Here is a 20,763-nt window from a genome sequence, read left to right as displayed (position 1 = left end):
TCCACTTCAACCTTTTCCTCCCCAAAACAAGTAACAGACTTTCTTATTCATCTGAGTACTGAGTCTGTGTCGTGCATTTGGGTTCACCTTTCATCGGGGAAAGTAATGAAAAAGACAAAAAATGGGGGGTTTCAAGAAACAGATGTGAATGTCAGGGTCTTCGGAGCCATGATTAGGAAAAACCAGAGCAAAGTGAGAGGCTTAATAAAAAATGAGTAACAAACTAAACTTTAGGAGATTAAGAAGACTACATTTAAAATTAAAAGTTTATCAAAATTAAATCATGTTCTGAGCATTTTAAATCGGCCATATTTAATAAAGGATGAAATCAGGAAATTGATGGGTGACTTTGTTTGGAAAAGGGAAAGTAAATATGATCGCACATAACACAATAAGGAAGATTAGACAAAGCAGGTTAAACTTAATGGACATCTCAACAAAAAAGAGGCACTAAGAATCAAAATTATCAGGAAATATTTATCAATCGAAGCAAAACATTTATGGGTGGACTGCTTTGAAGAAAAGTTATGGAAAGTGGGAGATTTTGGAGTCAAAATTTATTTCAATCATATAGCAGTGTAGATCTGGAAAACAGATAAATTTATTGTGAAGTACTGGAGCCATGGAGGAGGACTTTATTACAAGTACAGTACAAAAGCATTGTGCAGGTACTTGAGTAGCCAGCGTTTAATAATCCTTTGATTAGATATCATAACAGAAATAGTGTGATGGAAGAGGCCGCCATTAAAAGACCAAAAGACATACTCATGAGAAATGGGAAGATGAAAGGGGATAGAGTTTTTTCTGCTATCAGGACTGTTGAAATGATGTAAAATACAGAAAGAAAGGAATTAGTGAGGTTTGTGACAGATCAGAGAAATCATTCCATCCCCAAGGAGGTATTTATAAGGATACCTTGTGAGGTGCAAGACATTTACCTGGACTTTCCCATGTGCCTTGATAACAACAAAAATATGGTATGACATCATCAAAGTATCTAAGGTGAAAAAACTGGCATCAGGGGCAAACAGGCAGCGTTTTAAGGAAAGGACATAGGCAAAATATGGGATAATATGCTAAATAAATTTGGAAATCATAAGATTTTTGACATTGACTTCAGGATCAGGCACAGGAGAATTTTTACTGGTGTTGTCCTGCACCAGATCGACAGTGATGTATATGTATGTACACTCACCAAGCACTTTATTAGGAACACGATACAAACACTGGATAGGGCCTCCCTTTGCTCTCAAAACAGCCTCAGTTCCTTGTGGCCTGGATTCCACAAGATGTTGGAAACATTCCTTTGAGATTCTGGTCAATGTTGACATGATAACATCACATCACATATTTCTGTAGGTTTCTCAGCTGCCATTCATGCTGCCAATCTCCCGTTCTACCAAATCCCAAATGTGTTCTACTGGATTCAGATCTGGTGACTGGAGAGACCAGTGAAGTTCACTGAGCTCATTGTCATGTTCATCAAACCAGTTTGAGATGAGTTTTGCTTTGTGACATTGTGCATTATCATGCTGGAAGTAGCCATTAGAAGACACAAAAAAAATAGAAAAAAGTGAATATTTTCAAAGACTTCATAAAGGTGAACCAAAGGAGACATCCCCCAGTAACACTGAACTTTCAAACTTTGAACGGTGTTTCTACATTGCATTCTGAAAGGTAGAAAGGGTGTCAGAAAAAGATGGTTAAGATATATCTTGCTTTCCATATGGTTTAAATCATCAGTGAGAAATATACAGAAACTGCTTATACAGTACATAAAGTGTGTTATAGGGTTGTTTTCAGTCTGGGTTCTACTACAATTAATCTGAGGAAAGTACGAAACAAGCTAGAAAACTATTTTTAAAAACATTTATTGCTGAAATGTAACTTCCCCAGCACTTAATAGATTCCCCAAGGAATACATTTATTCCATACAGTCCTGCAACACCATCTCAAAACATGTCACAGTGCACCAATAATTTAATTTGATAAAAGCTGAAATGAAAAAAAATAATGGCAAAATAAAATCAGTTTTACCCAAAATAAAACAAATTAGAAACAAATAAAATGCATTTATTAACGAGCTGCTTAAACTGTTCATATATCTACACTAACTACACAGAATATTTCAATCATTACAAGATCATAGCTTTAAAAAAAGATTAAACAAACAAAACAAAATGCATTGCAATAAAATCTGTTTTTAAAAGGCATTTAAAGAGAAACATACACTCAGAGGAGTACTGGTTTAACTTCTTCAAGCAGCTCTTCAGAATTCTATTAGGATCATTTCCTAATATCAAACTGAACAAGAGCAATCTCAACAGGGGTAAAACAACAGTAAATGTGCAGCTTTTATGTGCAATAGAAAAGATGTTTCTGTCACACACTTTCTTCCAGGAACACACAGGGTCACTAACACTTCCCTTCAGTTCTTCCAGGTATAGCTGTAGTTGTTCATGTTGATGTGTGTCAGAGCAGTCTTGCCCAGGCTAGAGGGCTGCTGCAACTGCTGGATGGAAGCAGGATGGAGACCACAGCCAGACAGGTCCAACGGACAACTGGTATACTACAAAGGCACAGACACAGCTGGAGTGAGTGCATTTTTAGTGAATGACCACTGGGTGTTGTGATACAGCCATATTGTGCAACTGTATACTCGCTAAGGATGCACCAATACAACCTTTTCTCCCCTGCTACTGATTCCCATTCAAACTCAATGTATCAACTAATACCAAGTCTGATACCATTGCTCTCTTTATCCAAAATGTAAAATGTGTACATCATCTCTAAATGTGTAAGCTAACACGAGGCTGTAGCTACAGATGACTTGTTAAACATTAGTAGAGATGTTCATACACCAACATGTTTTAGCCTTGTAAAAATGTTATTAATAATTTTTAGAAGATTAATGAAATTGTGCCAAAACAGCTTATCAACCTTCACATTTTTGTCTAACGCATGAATGGGCATAGATCTGGGTATAGACAGTAGAGACCTCTACCGATGTCAAACAAAATCTCAAACAATCTTGCCATTTTACCTCCACATAGCGCTACCGGCAAGATCTATGCAGAGCTGCCAGGTTTGTTTGTTTTCTGAGAAATGTTGGTTATTATGATAAAGACTGAAAGACTGGGATATGGGGGACACTCAACTATGATCTGGCAACCTGCATCTTCAAACTTTATTACACATTGTTGACGAGCTGCAGCCTGGCAGCAGCAGTAGTAGTGGAGTTCGTGACAAACTGCGGTGAATCTGAAGCGTGAGAAATATTTACTATTTAATCCCTCCCTCCTCCTTTCCACGAGTGGATCAAGAGCAGAGTTATTACTGCATATGGGTTATTATATAATAAACATAATGAATAAAGTCTGGAAAGGAAGGTGTCTGGATACTTTCTGAAGCAACTGTATGTGAGTGTCGAGCTTTAATCAAAGTTGCCTGTTTAATCCTTCCATTAAAAGTGTCCGTCTTACCTTTTGCTTGGTGGTGTATATGTTCATGACAGCAGTAGGTGTGTGTGTGTAAAGAGTAGCTGAGAAATTTCCTTTTTGTGAAGGCCGAAGGAGGGTTGTGATGGCATGGAGAGAGGAGGGGAGGATAGGTCCTGCAGGAATGGAAGAAAAAAATAGAAATAAATTCCAAATAAAAAACTGTGATCATGCCCTCAGGAAAACACTGGTGGCCTCAAATGGCAACAGCAGCTAATTTCCATCTTCTTTTGATTCAGTAAATTAATTGGAATGATCTACATACAAAAAACATGGGCAAACAGATCAGTAGATCAGAATTTCCAGTCTTTGGCTGGACCGCAGCAGTGGGGCCAGCCCAATAAACGCAAATATTTGTGACTGTCTGACGGACAAAGTTACACCATTGGTCAGCCAAATCGCAGGTGACTAAGTGCTGGAATTACAGTTACAAAATGAATATGCTCAAACAGTTTCTATTGCGTCATCAGAGGGGTGTTAACAGGCAGTGTTGACAACTTAGCACCTTTGTCACTAGATTTAATTGACTTTTCTTCACAAATGCAATGCTAACAAATCTATCAACTTTTTGGACAAGCCTTAGCTACTTTCCGTAGAATAGAGTTGCCAGTGTTGCCCCTGCGATCGTGAGGTTGGGTTTCCCTCTGCAGGCACACCTCTCTATGCGTCTCATTCAATTGACTGTATGGCAGCTGACACAGATGTGAATGAGCTTCTAACTTTCTGATCATTTTACAAGTAAATATAGCTGAAATCATAGCACAGCCATTTTCTTCAACTTATGTGTATGTTGATTCTGTCAGACGACGTCATGGTTATAAAATCAGGATTTTAGCAGCAGAGCAGCAGCTTGGAAATGGCTTGGAAGTGACTGCTGGTTAACATGTCATCTTAATGGGCCACACCTCAGTCACTGTTTCATACTTGTTCCGATGTCTGACGACAGAAACAGAAAAAAAGCTTTATTGGGAATTTGGATGTATTGAATGACTGTATATGTGAGCACAGAGAATAGGAGAGAAGCAAACAGATAAAGGGTGGTCTGGCCACATATTAGGTTCTGACCTGGTCTTGTTAAGCATTCAACTGAATTGAGGCCACTGCATTTGCTTATAAAATAGGGCCCTATATGTGTGTGATGGAGATGGATGTGGTTCACCATTATGCCATAGCTGGGGAGTCCAGCTTTTTTCTGGTTCTAGCTCACTAATAACTATTAGAAAATTTGCTCCTGCAAACAGGCAAGTAACAGAAGAATATCATAATAAACTGGAAAAAGATTTATAACTTATAGGATAACTCCTAATTTAAATGTGTTAGACTGATCCTACTAACAAGTATAAATTGTATGTGTATTCAAAGCCTGATATATCTTATTCGTATTTGTCAGCGTAGTGTCAAAATTCAAATGGTTTCAAACAGCTTTAAAAAAAGCGTAGACATAACTGATCATTAATTTCTGAACCCACTGTCAGAATTAATTACTTTCAGAAAGGCATATTAGCTGTACAATTCGAAAAGAAACGTGTTTTGTTAATATTGCATTTGAAAATAGTATATAACAAATAACTAAATTCCAAATTCAGATTTAAAAAAAGATCAGATCCTGCAGGTGTGTACCTGTGATCTCCAGACTGCTGATATTCTGGTAGGTAGAACCAACTTGGCTCTTCACGTTCACACTGCGGGCCTGAAAAACAAAGACTCAGATAAATGAAGACATAATAACAGCTGTGTATATGTCATCCTATCCTATTTTATCTCAGGTAAGGAAATCCTAAATACTCAATCCAACATCGGTTATCAACTTGATGAGTTAGAAGTGTCGTTAACATCTGTAGAAAAATCCAAAAATGTTCTTTTTGGGAAATTTACAACAATGCTAACTCAGGAGATAAAAGAGAGAGAGTGGGCTAAGATAGCAGACACAGTCACGGCTGTATCCGGCATCCAACAGAGCGTTGATACTATAAATAAAGAAAACAAGTACACTGATAAGTGATACGAAGAGGAAGGGAGAGCCCCATGTCGCCAGGTCAGCCTCGCTCAGCTAACTGCAGGATCATGGCCCAGGGTAGCCTGTATCTACACACAAGCGTTTTGTAATCAAACTGCAACACATTGTTAGGGTCTACCATAAGCCTCTCAATGAATAAGTTCCACCTGTTGACATTTCCTTGGTTGTGTAAAAGCAATAAAAGAACAGCAAGTTAAACAAATTTGCTAAGTGGTGGAAAAGTCAAAGTTAAGGGAGCTTAACGGTTATCCTAAAATTAGGAGAGTTTATTTAGGATTTTGGGAAGTTAGGAAGCTTGTGTAATACATTTTCCCTATTTGAAGTTAGGATAGGAACATTGATTATTTCATCTGTAGTCATCTGTAATGGATTTTTTCTGAATCAGGTCCTAAACCTAATTAACATGGTTACCAAACAGTTAAGAAGAGGATCTGCAAGTTAGGACATTTTTGTGACACAGGCCGAGGTTACAATCAGGTTTAGGTTAGGATGAGGGTAAGGGGTTGGGGTTAGGCATTTAGTTGTGACGGTTGGTTAAGATTAGGGGCTAGGGGTTAAAGTAAAAGGGCTAGGGAATGCATTATGTCAATGAGTGTCCTCACAACTAATCCAAGTGTGTGTGTGTGTGTGTGTGTGTGTGTGTGTGTGTGTGTGTGTGTGAGTGTGAGTGTGTGAGAGAGAGAGAGTGAGTGAGTGAGTGAGTGTGTTTGAGTCCATACCTTCAGTGTGTGCATTGTAGCTCCTCTGAAAGCAGTGGGAGCCAGCAGTGTTGGTGGTAACCCAGCCTGGGAACCCGCTACAGCCACCAGGCTCTTACAGTTAATGAGGAAGTTGATGAGGGTGAACGTGTGAGATCCCTCCACACACACCACAGACTCTGGTTTATGGTCCAGAGACACAGTGTGACCCTCCTTACGACTAGAGAAGTGGTCAAGGAGCTTTGGTTGTTCTAGCTGCAATGTTACATGAAATTGGACGTATGGCTATCTTCATGAGCCTAACCAAAGATAAAGAGTATTAGTTCAACTGTATGAAACACAGCAGACAGTCAGTATCAGAAAAGCAGAAGGATACAGTTGAATGGTGATGCTGTCGGGCTTCTTGATTTTGTCCTGAATTCCCATCTCCTTCAACCAGGAGAAACCACTGTCGTCATCATCATTGTATCCATCCTTTTCCCCCTTATCACCTGCCTGACAGTCTATACCTTCTTTCAGCCCAGAAAACCTACAATTAAAAATACAAACATTCTCACAATTATAATAAACGTCAGCACCACCAAAATCAACCTAGCTATAAACAAGGTGCTTACAAATGTTTTTCTTCTTCAGCTTATGCAGTCAGTCATTATTATCATCATCATCATCATCCTGAATTTTAGAAAAGTTCACCTATACTCAAACCTCAAACCAAGTTTGGAATTCCTGTGCTGCACTTTCTTGCTAGTTACTGGCCAACATATAGAGCGATATAAATATATCTTTAATAAGCTAATATCTAGCTATCTAGTTATCTGGGTGTAGTTGGCAATGCATTTTTTTTTTTGCTCCATTACACCTCAGGACAAATTATGATATAGATCATGGTACATTTACATTAACTAGTTAAATTTGTCAACACATCTTTTTTTCTCTATTTAAGCACACCGTGCAGACCAAAACACCCCCCCAAAAAAAAAAAAAAAAAAAAAAAAAGTTAGCTTTTGTAAAACAGTCTCAAAAAGCCAGTTTGATGTTTCAGGGTGTTCAGGGTAAATAGAACTTTTGCAAAACTATGACATAAGCTGACTGGCAAGGGTCAGGCTGTGTGCAAGTAAATTTAAGGAGGAGAAGACTTTCTGTCACCTCAAAGCTTCTCGCTGGGCTCTCACTTTAAAAGCCAGTATAGCTGAATGCACAGAGGAGCTGTTGTTATTAACATAGATTTATGTTGAGTTAAGTGGTGATATAGAGAATGAAAGGAAAACACACTTACTCCTCTGCTTTCTCCTTGTGTTGCTCCTCTTCTCCTTGTTGCACTGTCAGGTTTTGTTGTTCCTTGTTCTTCTTCTCCTCCTCCACTAGAGGGAGACTGAACTCTATACCTGAACAGATAAACAGGGCCAGTAAGGAACAAGGCAATGTAAATGCAATAATTTAATGCATTAATGATGCAGTCGTACTTCTGATCAATCAGTAACAAGTTAAGGAATGAGAAAAATCTAAAGGTTAAAAAAATGACTATGTATAAAACATTTCAAAGTTCCAACTAAATTTTTTCTTGTAATTCTGCTATTTGACATTTGTATTTGTTTATATAGAGCAGGGACTGCTCTGGTCTATCATGAACTAATTGAAAAAAGAAAGACCAAGGGGCGAACAGTGGTTGCAAATGTAATTGAGCAAATGTTTTGACTAAGTTAAGCTGGCTCTGTACAGCCAACAACCGTATTTGTGTCCTCCAGATGTGTTGGAAACATCTGATGTCCACGTTAATGAATATCCAATGACAAGGTGTTGGAGGAGGGATAAGATCCTGCCAGATGCTGCCTACATTTTTAAGGGTGTTATGAGATGACAAAACTGAAAAGGAAATTCCAGATTTCACAGGAAGAAAAATACATGGAAGATTCATTGTGAATATAAGGTTAAAGCCCCTTTATGTAGGATTTGAAAATACCTAACTTATATCTTACCGGCAACTCCTAGCTGCTGTATCAAAGTAATAATGTGTGGAAAGAAGTAAGCTCCGTTAAGACTCACCTTCAGCCTTCATTGCTTCTCTGAGACCCCGGGTTGTAGGAGAAATCAAGGCTGTGATGCTATTAGAACCACCGAGACCTGCTGCCCTGAAAAACACTGTAAACTGACACAGTAGAGAAGAATAGAGACAAATTATGTGTTTAGGGTAAAAAGGCCACATGTACTCATTAAAGCCCCTTTCTAACATAACTGAATTTAGTTTTCGAGAAAAACTAAAAACACAAAAACACTTACCTGATAGGAACAGAGGTAGAAGTAAGGACACAGTCTGGCCTTCAGTAGACTGTAGAGAGAAGACAGACTGACTGACCTGTGGAGGAGAAATGAGCAGAGAGAATACTGTGATGTGAAACCATCCAAAAAAGATTAGCACTGAGTGTGTTTTTGTGCATGTTTTTATATACGTAATATTGTATGTGTGTAAATCACAGCATTTGCAAGTTCACATTTTCATGCATCACTTTTTGGCTGGACCACAACAGATTGGGCCAGCCCTATTAATACGAATGTCCATGACTGACTGACTAAGTGAGGGAGTGAGTAATTGAATGAGTGTGTGATAGTTACACCATTGGTCAGCCGGCCATGTGTTGGAAGAGAGTATAAGAGAAGCAAACAGATAAAGGGTGCTCCAGCCACATACTAGGTTTTGACCTGGTTTTCATGTTAAAGTACTGTCATGGTGAACTGGGAAGCTGTTGACAGAGAAGATCGGCTTTCCTCCATTTTGTTTGAAGTACTTTTACATAGTTGAGCAGAGAAGAAAACAGAGAATATGGAGAAAACAACTGTACTTTTAGTTCTTGAGGGAATCAAAACAAGGACGTTTGGTTGACTGGGTTGTTATTCCTGGTTGAGGACATTTGCATATGGTTTGTAGTTTCTAAATGACTTTTGAATCACAAGTCTTTGTTGTGGCAATCAAGGTCCAGTTCATAATGAATGACATTCTTTCACCCCTCAAGTGTCTGAGTCTGTATGTGTGAACAAGGAGTAAGTGCAACTGACTGATCCAAACCAAGTACATCACTATAAATGTCTTTTAGGAGAGACTGGCAGAAAACGTGTGCCGTTATCTCCATATGTAAACAATATAATATATTCTCCCCCCTCTCTATGAAGACCAGCTTTTCATTTCGCCTTCGAGGGTGGCCGTTCAGAACAGCTGTTAGCACTTTTAATTTCTGACATGGTTGGACAACATGTAATAAAAAGTAGTTTTTTGGTGCATCACTATCCTCAGAACCAGCTGTCCTGTCAGCAGCTGCTGAACAGTTGAAGACAACGAGTACAAGCTGAAATTCAACAAGAAATCTTTTCGGCTCTCAAAAGAGTTCATAACTTGACATGACTGTCTGTGAAGTTTATGCTTCCCCAAGTGTGGCAGCAGGAAAAAAAAAAAAAAGAAAACGTAAAAAATGTGATTGGCTGCGTGTGACACACATCTTGTGGAGTTTACGCTGATTGTGACATTTCTTAAAATTTAAGTGTATCTGTTTTGTGACACGGACAAGAGATGATACTGATGATATTAAGAATACTCCAGAAAAACACACACACACACACACACACACACACACACACACACACACACACACACACACACACACACACACAATCACACGGACACACACAATCACACGGACACAATCACACACGGACACAATCACACACGGACACACACACACACACACAAAACCCTGCAGGTGTGGGCTTTTAGAGGTTTCTTCATATAAACCTGTTGATAGATATGTCACCCTGGAGAAAAGTGTTATACTGATGGATGGACTAACCAGCTTTAAGTCATTGTTTCTGGACCCATGTTGTTAGTTTGGCTAAAACCAATATATCCAGCCTCACCATTCACTCATGAGACTCTGCTGCAGTGATGTATCTTGTGCCCAGGGGGTGCTCTTCCCCGTGAAGCTCCTCTCAGCATTGATCCTGGGAAACAGAGAGATCCATGGTAGGGAGGGATGCTGCCAGTAGACCAGGCTCTGCTGGAAGGCACTTCGAAGCTCCGAGCAGGACCTGGGATCCTGCAGGGGAACAGAGGGGACTTACCGAGTGGTGCTGAAAGAATTCTTAATAAACATGACACTACATGGTAAAAGTCGTCTTCTTGAAGACAAGGGGATACTCGCTGTAATGTCACGCGTAATAAGGACACAAAAAAGCTACCTGTAGTGTGTGAGGTAAGGTGTTAAACTGAGCTCTGCAGTGCTGGCTGAGCCCCAGGGATTCGTCCTGGGCTTTGGGCTGCTCAGCCCATGACAGGGAGAGCGAGGAGGTGAATAGGAGGCGAGTCTTCAGGCTCCAGTCTGCTGGGTACTCTGTGCAGACGGGAGGAGCTATAGAGGCAGGAGCAATGGCCTGAGGACTCTGGGCAGAGAGCTGGGAGAGAACAGCTTGAACATGTATTTGAACAACCAAACACGCATGCCATACAACAAGAACAACCGAAAAAATGTAGAGAGACAGACAAAAATCAAAGTTTGAAAAGTACAAAAAAAAAAATCAGACCTTCAGCAGTGGACTTTTAACATCTCCACCCTCTTCTTCAAACAGAGAGTCATCTTCGGAGAATGTAAGACACTTCTACAGCAGAGAAGAGACAAGTGAAAAAGGGAAAATATGAAAATGTATGCCATCCACAGACAAAACTCACCCTGTTCCTATGATCATAAACACAACTCGGAGTCAGATGCAATAGCAACTGCAGGGATATGTGATCACTCTCTGATCCCTATATACTACCGTATGTAATTAATGTACCTAAGTCTTTCAGTTTAATCCTTCAGTTTAGTCTTTGTATCCACGTACTATTATAAGAGCTTTAACATATTGTTAGGTTCAATTCGGCTCAAAGGAAATACAAAAACATGAAGTTATTTGAATAAAATATGAACTTTTAGAGCAGGTTTACTTTACTCTAGTGAAAATTGATTTTTGAAACGAGGAATTCTGCTGTGTGTCAGTGGTTGGCGTGTTTATCATTATCATTTTACATTATCTAACGTTGAAGTTATGCGCTTTATAACATGACCAACAGTAAAAGCCCAATTTAGCTAACTAGCTGACTAATATGTCACCTTTGAATGATGTTTCGCTCCACAATTAAACTTTTAAATGTCGGTATTACAACCAACCTTGCTGGAAATATCTTGGTGTTCCTGTTTTTCTGCCTCAGTCAAACTTGCACTGAAAGATAAAACTCCTTGACCCTCTTTCCTTGATGACACGTCCTCATCTCCCTCTTCTTCTGTCGATTTGTTTATCTTTTTACTGTCGGCAGCTTCGGCATTCCCGTCGTCGTTATAAATTAGACATTTCTTTTTGGGATTGTAAGTGTTTTCAATATTTGCGAACGGGTTTCTGCGTTTCATCCCACCCCCGGAGCGGTTCTGAGTCTTGAAAAGTGGCCCCGGGGAGAAAGGCCGAACACATGCCGGGGATGAGCCGCTTTGTGTAGGACTGCCAGGGGAATCCTGGCCGCTCGGGCTAGAGAAGACAGCGGCGTCGCCTCGGCCTCTTTTTCTCCTCATTCGCATAATTTCAGCCGGTCGCTTGAAGCTGGGGGAATAGCCATCCTGCTGAGACATACTGAAGAGGAAAAATTTAGCAAAATAGCGGCGACTGAAAGACAAAATTTGAAGAACACAGTGTCCACTGGTATTTTGTTGTTGCGCCTTCCGCACGAAACAAATTTGGCGCGTAGCGTGCTGACGTAGAGAGTCCCGCGTGTTGCGTTTGGACTCATAGGAAAATGGAGCTACCATTCCCCGACTTGAGGTATCAGAATGAAATTATATTACTTTCGAAACGAAACGAGAGTCACCACCCCTCAAATACCATGACAGCAATTCACAAGGCATGTGAATGGCATGTCTGGTTTACCGTAAAAGAACTCGAATATACAGTAACTTAGTTCACGTGACTGTTGCTTTGTACAAGTGGCCACATAGACATCATGTACCTAATGTTGAAAAGATAGATAACTTCTCCTTCGAATTTATCATTAATAATTGATTAATTGAAATTTTATAAGTAAAATATTCTATAAATAGATAAGAACATCACAAACTAATACAAATTATTACTTCTCTAAAACAACATGATTAATTATTTTCAGATCTAGGTTTATGCTTTTCCTGTCTAATCTGTATAGTTTATAGGTCATTTAATTTTGATAAAATCGTTTTAAACGTTTGTTTAACCTTTTATATTTTAATTGTTAATGCTGGCAACAGCTGTGTAATTTTGCCTTCATGACACTTTTTATGTTCAGAAATGAAGCAGCTGAGTCATGATTCCGCTTACTTATTTGTAGCAACAGTCCTTAATGGATCAAACACACTGTAACGAGCATCGAAAGTAAAAGGACTGGTTTAAGCTCTAGATCTGCTTTCTTTCTTGGTTTTCAATGACTCACATGCCCTCTGTTAAATGTAAAAACTTTCATGTTATTGTAATGGATTAGATTCATTACTTTTGTAATTATAAAAAGTTTGTGATAGCCTATAGCTTAATGCACTTATCAAACCATTCCAAACTCAAGTGACACCCCGATTCACAACACATCTGTACACAAAGTCTTTGGTTTTAGTATCTCAAATATAAATATATAAATTAACTTCGTTCTCCTGGAATTTTCCTACTGGAGTTGTTTGTTGCTGCCCCCCAACTCGCCATCACCACCTCTTTCCCTCTGTCACAGTGATTAATAGGACATTATGTAAATTCTGGGTCCATGTTAACTTCTCTCTCATTTGTCATTACTTTGGGTCATCAATCACATCTGAAGCTCAGCCAAGCGCCAAATGATGGCGGCTGTTAGGAAATCAATTCCCGTCTCTGTTGGTTGGCTAGAGAGAGAAATCCAGCACCTTAGGCATCAAAACAGTGATTCAAGGATGGTAATTGATTGCTAATGACTTAGACTGAAATGTTTTTGACCCCCAAATGGACAAGCATTAGACCCCATGAACCCCCATTTGATAAGATTTAGTCCAAGGAATCCATACTTATTAGGTTGTTTAACCAGGTTTGTCACAGAACAATTTCACAGAAAAATCAGAATCAAAAATGGGACATCTCTATCAAGTATCAATTCTGTCTCTTATCTTGAAAAAATGTCTTAAACCTTCAGATTTAAAGGTTATAGAAACTGAGGCTCATTTCCTCTGGCCATTCTTAACACTGGGATGTCAGAATGTAGTTAGAACATTAGATGTCACTGTTCTCAAGGGCTACATGACTATCCTGTTCAAAGCTACTGTACTGCAGGACAATTTCAATCATTCACTTCTTCAAACAACCTAACGCTGAGCTGTCAACAACATTGTTTGCTCAGGGAAAACTTCATCTGTTTTTCTTTGAAAACCAAATTAGTCATTTTTACCTTTTAAAGCTGCGTGCAGTTTGTTTTGACAATTAAAATAGAAATGAATGCTAGTACTTAACACCCTAAGGACAAGGCCAGTCGATTGGTTACCATGTCTTTTCCAGTCATGAAATAAGGTAACAGAGCCCTTTTTGTTTTGTTAGAGTTAGGTAATCTATCACGGTGAACATTGTGTCTGTTTTAACTGTTGTAACGGTTTTTATTAAGTCGTATATATTTATTTTGTTATTCAAAAAAAACCCAGGGGATTCAGTCATTCTTGAGAATTGCAGTTTCCTTCAGTGTTAAAATAGAAAAATCATGGGAAACTCAAAATCTCAATTGAAATTCTCCCATGCTTAAGAGCTCTTGAAGCCGCCCATTATAGATGTGGCTAGATAAAACCACAGGCAGCCCCTGGGTGTTTTATCCTAAATAGCCCCAAACTTAACAACACACTTTTCAGGAAACCTGTGTCTCGTGGCCCAGTTTTTCCTCTTTAGCATACCTTTTTTTTAATCACTTTTAAACGTAAACGTCTTCATCCCCTGTAAGACATAAGGCCACAATGATCTTCATCAATGGTTTGCCATCTTGGGCAATATATTCTGCCTCACCCCAAGTTACATTCATCTTGGTCAGCCAGTCTGTAGAGTCCATCTCAAGTTCATCCTTAGAATACCATCTGCCTCCATACAAAACATGTTGCCCCACCATCACAGTCAATTTTTCCTTATTTTAGTGACGGTTTTGTTGCTTTTCGTTTTTCCGCACAATCCCAGGGTTGTGATCTTGTTACTCCAATTGATATCTGTTTTTAGGCTCTATTAAGGTGTAAGTATGCTTCAAACAAAGTGCTTGTCAGATTGTCGAACAGCATCAAACACGTTTCCAATGTTGGAATTGGAGATGGGATGAAATCCACCAATTTTTGTAAGGGCTGGGGTACACCAGAAATGTACTATGTAGTTCGTGTAGCATGTCATTCAAAAACACCTGAAGACAAATATGTTTAATGAACAATTATGAGCTCAAAGGCAGGACAAGAGACCTTCAGTCATAAAGTGGGTCGAGACATGAGAATTGCACAAATTAGAGTAATTGTACACAACTTCAGACAGTCTCTCCTCAAAGGCATTCATAGTGTTGCACTTGTTTGTAGACATTAAATATGAATGAAGTAGTTGTGTGAAGGATGACAAAGTTTGAGAGAAAGGTTAAGGTCCCGCCTCTTGACAGGCACAGCGCGGCACATAAGCATCACTGATAAGGCATACTCAACAGGTGAAGTCGTTCACATACTCACCCTTGTGCTGGACGAGTTTTATGTAATGTAATGTTATGTACATTACCTGACTTTTGGAGCTGGGTACTCAAGTGTTCACCCGATGAGAACCACAAAGGTGTTTGGTTAAACTGGCAGAGAAAGCAAACTTGTCAGGGTTTGTCTGGATGCACTTCAGGTTCAGGAATAGGTGTGTGTGTGAGTTGGTGTGTGTGGTGTGAGAGTGGTTTGGCATAGATACAGGTCAAAATTTTATATAAAAAGACGATTGAAAAACAAATCAGATGATGAGTAACCACAGGACAACAGCTGTATTTTCTTCACAAGAATATTTATATAAATCACAACCAAATGTGCACTATCAACAATTTCAAAATAAAACCAGCGTGTGTGTGTGTGTGTGTGTGTGTGTGTGTGTGTGTGTGTGTGTGTGTGTGTGTGAGAGAGCCAGAGAGAGAGAGAGAGAGAGAGAGAGAGAGAGAGAGAGAGAGAGAGGAAGAGAGGAAGAGATGATAAAAACATGATCAAATGCAGGTGTCATTTACAGCCATGGCTATATACATTACATATAAACAGTGGATCATGTGTAAATGTAACACACACACACACACAGCCAGAAACAGACATGAAATGCAGCCAAAAATTGTATTCTAGGAATAAATTAACACATTTAACAAAACTTCATAATGTAATGATTTCTCAGTGCAGTGAGGAAATGAGTCAACATCAACAGGGAGGGGTTTGGAAGCCAGAATAAATCATCTTGGAGTAAAGCTGTTGATGGAGCACAGTCTTTAAATTTTAGCATTTTCACGCCAAAAACATCTGAGACATAATTTAGACCTTTTAAATATGACAAATCTGGTCAAAATTGGATTAAACCTCAGTCTAGTTAGGCCCTACTATAATAAATATGGAATCAATCAACATCCTTAATCAATGTAGAGCAGTTCAACCATCAATCGCAAAGTTGCCGGTTTGATCCTTGGCTCAATTTTTTTCAAATGTTGAAGTGTCCTTCAAGAAACAGGAAACCCCAAATTTCTGATGTAAATGTGGAAAATGTCAAATGGAAGACAGTTGCTCAAAAAAAGGGGATAATTAAAATCTTGTGATAAAGTTAAGAATTTTTAATTATTTTGATGGGTGAGGATGAAGTATGTGGCCTGCAGGAAAGTCTGGGTTAGAGTTCATAGTTTGTTTTTGTCCAGGGGCCATAAAATTGACCTTAGTGCGTGAAGTGATCATGTTACCTTATTTTCTTCTAAAGACAATGGGCTCAGTTCTTTTAAAAATGTCAACCATGAATGAGAGAGCAGTGGTTATAACATGGGGAGGGCAAAGATGGGGTGAAGGTAAACACAAACAGGCCACCGCAATATTTGGGATGAGCAAATCATCTATACACAACACCAACAACATTTATGAGGAAAAAGTCCTGTTAATTTACAAAGGAAGCTGAATTGAGATCAGTCCAGTGCTTCTGCATGCACTATGTCAGTGTTAAACCAAAATGTTACCCTGCTTCCGTCCATTTATGTCCACGGTTAGGTCCTTCATTTCATAGAAACTCTTCTCTGGAGTCCTGTGTCTGTTTCTATATCCTGCAGTGAGACTGGGATGTTAGATTTATATAACCAAATGAGTCAGTCCACTCACTGCTGTCCGTTGGCCAATGCACCTGTCAGTCGTTTGGCTTGTTTTTCATTGACCATTGTTTGTCAGTAACCATTTGGGTGGTCGCACTCATCCGTCATGTGTTGACATACAGTACTCTGTGGAGTTTTTCCAAAAATTAGAAACCAAAAATCCAATGTTTCAGTGTAAGTATAATTAAAATAAAAAGTAAACAAAATTCTTGAAAATGAAAAAACACTTTTAAGTTATCAGTAGGTGAAAATCAATATAGGTGGTTACTGTGGGGCACTATGACTAGATGGTACCAAACGATCCTTTGAATTCTGTTAGGTTTTTCGGAGTCAAAGAAGTCAGGATTTTGTTGTAGCATCCATTTTGTTGTTCCTTTCAAAATATCTGTATGATCTCAGATAAAATGTGTGGCTTTTTGGTTGGTTTTATCAGGGAGTTCTCTGTGTAATCACATGCTTTTACCAACAACACTAACTAATTAACCAGCAGTTGATCTGTACCTGAAACACTGAAAACATGAAAAAGAATAAATCTTGGCAGAAAATTTCAAATTTTCTTCAACTAAGGAATATAGTACATAAGAGTACAGAATTTGGCTATCTCATGGATGGTCCCTGAAAGGATAAGTCTGTTGATATTCAATATTTTTCTTACAGTCAACAAATCCCATGTGCAGACAAAAACAACAATGAATGCATCCCCCTGTGTGTTTCCAAAGCCTGATAAGGCCTACTCCTCTGAGCCCTAGAGCTCCATTGTTGTCCAAAAACTATCAAAAAAATATATTTTTGATATTACATTGACTTATGGCTCCTCAAGTAACTTTATCATATTTTGGATTGGTGTGTATTTATGACTTTGATGATGTTCTGTGCAGCCAATCATATGACCAGGAGGTCATATCCTTTGCGTGTCATTCAGAGTGTCTTCTAAAACCTTGGCTGGTTCAGTACGGTCTCCAAACAGCTTCAGCAGCTGCCATGTTTGTCGGGGAGCTACTGTGGCTGGACTCAACTTCAACACCCACTCCTTCATTCTGACTGGGCAAAGTGGGGTGCAGGAGGGAGGAGCCTGTTGAGGCATTGGTGCATGGTGGCAGGATCCTTGGAGGGGAGCGCGAGTCACTGCCACCTCCTCCTCCGGCCATCATGGAGAACTGGTATGATCCGGCAGAGGTGGAGTAGTACAGGTGATACGGTGAAGAGGTGGACTGGAAAGGCCCGTTCTGAGCCTGGTGGGGGGTGTTCGCTGGGTAGGGAGGAGGCAGGTAGGTGTGGTACCTCCCCGCTGGGGTGGCCATGGCAAGGCCAAGGGCGCTGTTGGAGACAGGGTTGTGGGAAGGGGTGTAGGTGAAGGCAGCTGCTGTTGGAGGGTAGTGGACCCGGGGGTCAGGGAGGGAAGTGAAAGATCGTTCTAAGGTCATCCTGGGGTCGCCAAAGGCTGTGAGGTCAGGACCTGAGAAAAAACAAAGGTCAAGGGTTACAATCCACCTATCTACTCTCTTAGTTCTGTTTTCTGTGTATGTGAATGCTCATGTGTTTTACCTGTGAGTCGTGAGGACAAGTCACTGAGTGAAGAGCGCCCAGGCGAAAGGGGATTGGCTGTGTGGACAGTGGTTGTGGTTATTTGGCCAAGGTAGGGATATGATTGGTCATAGGACCAAGATGGAGAGGACTGCAATTGTCTGGAATCTGAGAGAGAGACAAAGAGAGAGCTTAATCACTGACACCTTCAGAGCCACAAAGTAAGCAGTCATTTTGATCAGAGTAAGTTGAATGTTGTGAGAGAGGCTGTTTCCAGTTGATTCTGCACTGTGCTGTAGACAAATCATCTTTTTTTCCTTATGGGGTGCTTCAGAGTTTTAGTATTACAACACTATAAAGTTGGGAGACTCACAAGAGACTGAATTTTAAAAGGAATTGTCAGAGAAGAGGCTGAGATATCCTGTCTTTTATAATAACATTTTTTTGCGTGGGCTTCAACTACAAATTTTTAGTCTAAGTTATGAGTATGAGTATGAGGATGAGTTAACTCTGATGACATCACTATCCTCAGGGTTGTTTTCTCCAGAGTCACAGAAGAACTGTTTTCACAGTCTGAGTAGTAGACGTCATTACAATTAAACTGAACTTCATGCATAAAATCGGTGGAATGCTCCTTTAATATTCTATTTCCTTGTGTCATTTTTTAAAGGGATAATTAAAGTTTATAACAACCTGGTACTTATTTTCAATCATTTTTTTTTTTAAATCAAATATCTATCAAATAGTCTGCACTCGAGATTAAATCACTGCTTCTTCCAGAGCTTTTGCATCCCATGGCCTTCTACAGCTAAAGGAACTTGCTCAAATGTCATGTGAACTATGAATGGAATATAGAACCACTTATTACGTGAAGTGACTGAAGTTCTGGACTTCATGTCATGTGATGACATCTCAGTACATTACCTTCATTTAAGAACTACATGGAATACAATCAAGATTCAAAAGAAGCTAGGAAGTGAACCTTGAGTTTAGAATATTGACAAATAAAAGCCAAGTTTTATTTGGACTGAGAAAATACCTTAGCTTTAACTTGATATGCACATATTAACAAAATACAGAATTTAATAATTTGTGCAGAATATGCTATTTAAATAAAGGCTGATTTTAATGAACTTGGGCTTTAGACAGAAGCTGTTGATGGATGAAGTGTGTGTGTGTGTGTGTGTGTGTGTGTGTGTGTGTGTGAGAGAGAGAGAGTTCTTTCATTCAATCCAGTCTTTTTCTCCACAGTTTAATAAATGGCACTGATCATCCACATCATCCACGTTTGTGTGCGTATGTGTGTTCAGACAGACGGAAGCAAGAGGTCAATGAAGGCTTTCAGGCAGAGTGCAGTAATGTGGGCCAGGAGTGATACTGTAGATGGCTGGCTGTTTTTATGGTTGGCTACTTAATATCAAAAATAAATATGACTGACCCATTTATCTTAATTAAAACTAATGATACATGCATGGATGCATATTTGCTTTAGAATTGATCAATACATAAAATAAAATAACATTTTGTCCATAGTAGTAATTTATTGTTATTAAATGGTCTTTGTGAAAAACATGTATCTTTAAACTGGTGATTTAAAGAAAATCTTAAAACACTTTAAACCCATTGAATTTTCTGAAAATGCATTGTCACAAGCAGGACAGCTATACATATGTATATAAGGTAAGGATATTTAAAAAATATTGGTTTAAGGTGTATGCCACACACATGGCATGGACATTTGTAACACAGTGAGGGGTTTCTTTTAGAGAGTCAACAGTGGCTGGTAACTTCGTATTTACAACACAAGGCACATTGAAGTGCCATGGTTGGATTAACTTGTTAGGAGGCCTGGGGTGAAAATTGACGTTTGGGGGCCCCTATTAATTCGATGTTTCTCCCTTCTTTGTGCATTGTGTACAGTATTCCACTACATGGTCCCAGGTTTACAGTGTGATATTATGAAACACAAACTGTACTGGAGAATTATGCACCATGTAAGCACAATACCATCTGAAGTTCTCAAGGCTAGATTTTGACACAAGAGCCATCTTGTAGACGGGCTGCAAAATCAGGTAAGGAAATTCTAATGTCAGTATATATTGGGCTGTAGTTTTACATTTTCCCAAACAAAGTTAAAGCTGATCATAGTACCACAAACTAGTTGCCACACAGTAATCCTGGTGCCTGTTTGGTAATCCAGCCTTGGGTACAGAACAACAGCTAACCCAGGCCTAACAGATTTGAAAGAAGAAAAGAATGGGCAAAAGCACAAGTCAGAAACAATTTAGAAATAGTATTGATAGAAGGAGTCCTGAACTTGATGAAAACTACTTTGGTCCTGTTTGAATGAAACTGTCCCATTTTATCTTTAATGATCAGTGTGTGCACAAAGTATTGATGAAGGTTCTAATAGTATTACCGTTAGCATAACTATGTAATGCTTTGTACATTCCCGATAATGTGCATACATTGGACATGTATTTTGTCCATATGTTTATATTTTCTCCTATTTGTGGGTATATACTGCAAATGTGTCAATTTGTTTTGTTCCTCAGTTATTTTCCCAATACATATATTATGTTTTTGGCAGTTTCACATTATACATATGTTTCTGACATGTTATTTTAACAACATCATAACACATCACATTTTATACTCTCTAAATAT

General features: G+C 39.1%; 2 protein-coding genes across 3 annotated transcripts in view; both read right to left on the bottom strand.

Annotated features, from left to right (window-relative positions):
* Positions 1–1,862: 1,862 nt before the first annotated feature.
* Positions 1,863–12,026, bottom strand: LOC120797933 (protein downstream neighbor of son homolog). Its single transcript, XM_040141738.1, has 12 exons — positions 11,405–12,026; positions 10,779–10,853; positions 10,437–10,649; positions 10,116–10,294; positions 8,490–8,565; positions 8,256–8,358; positions 7,489–7,597; positions 6,589–6,741; positions 6,234–6,432; positions 5,118–5,187; positions 3,483–3,613; positions 1,863–2,569 (listed from the first exon to the last, which is right to left on the bottom strand). The coding sequence occupies exons 1-12, from the start codon at positions 11,855–11,857 to the stop codon at positions 2,429–2,431; spliced, it is 1,902 nt and encodes a 633-aa protein (XP_039997672.1). The 5' UTR covers positions 11,858–12,026; the 3' UTR covers positions 1,863–2,428.
* Positions 12,027–15,417: 3,391 nt separating this feature from the next.
* runx1 (RUNX family transcription factor 1) overlaps positions 15,418–20,763 on the bottom strand; it is a 73,048-nt gene continuing 67,702 nt past the window's right edge. For both annotated transcript variants that reach the window (XM_040142438.1, XM_040142439.1), the window contains 2 exons: positions 18,118–18,264; positions 15,418–18,028 (listed from right to left, as the gene is read on the bottom strand). In XM_040142438.1, the coding sequence (XP_039998372.1) occupies positions 17,520–18,028; positions 18,118–18,264 (656 nt within the window). In that variant the 3' untranslated portion in view covers positions 15,418–17,519. The remainder of the gene's footprint in view (positions 18,029–18,117; positions 18,265–20,763) is intronic.

This window comes from Xiphias gladius, chromosome 13 (assembly GCF_016859285.1).
Source record: "Xiphias gladius isolate SHS-SW01 ecotype Sanya breed wild chromosome 13, ASM1685928v1, whole genome shotgun sequence".
NCBI classification, from domain to species: Eukaryota; Metazoa; Chordata; class Actinopteri; order Istiophoriformes; family Xiphiidae; genus Xiphias; species Xiphias gladius.
Note: the sequence above shows the minus strand (reverse complement) of the source record. Positions and strands in the feature narration are given on the sequence as shown.

Excerpts from the sequence above, each read along its gene's own strand:
- LOC120797933 (XM_040141738.1), bottom strand. The coding sequence starts at position 11,857 with ATGTCTCAGCAGGATGGCTATTCCCCCAGCTTCAAGCGACCGGCTGAA. Across the intron at positions 10,854-11,404 it reads ACCAAGATATTTCCAGCAAG|AAGTGTCTTACATTCTCCGA; the intron begins GTTGGTTGTAAT and ends TCTCTGCTGTAG. Across the intron at positions 10,650-10,778 it reads TTAAAAGTCCACTGCTGAAG|CTCTCTGCCCAGAGTCCTCA; the intron begins GTCTGATTTTTT and ends GTTCTCTCCCAG.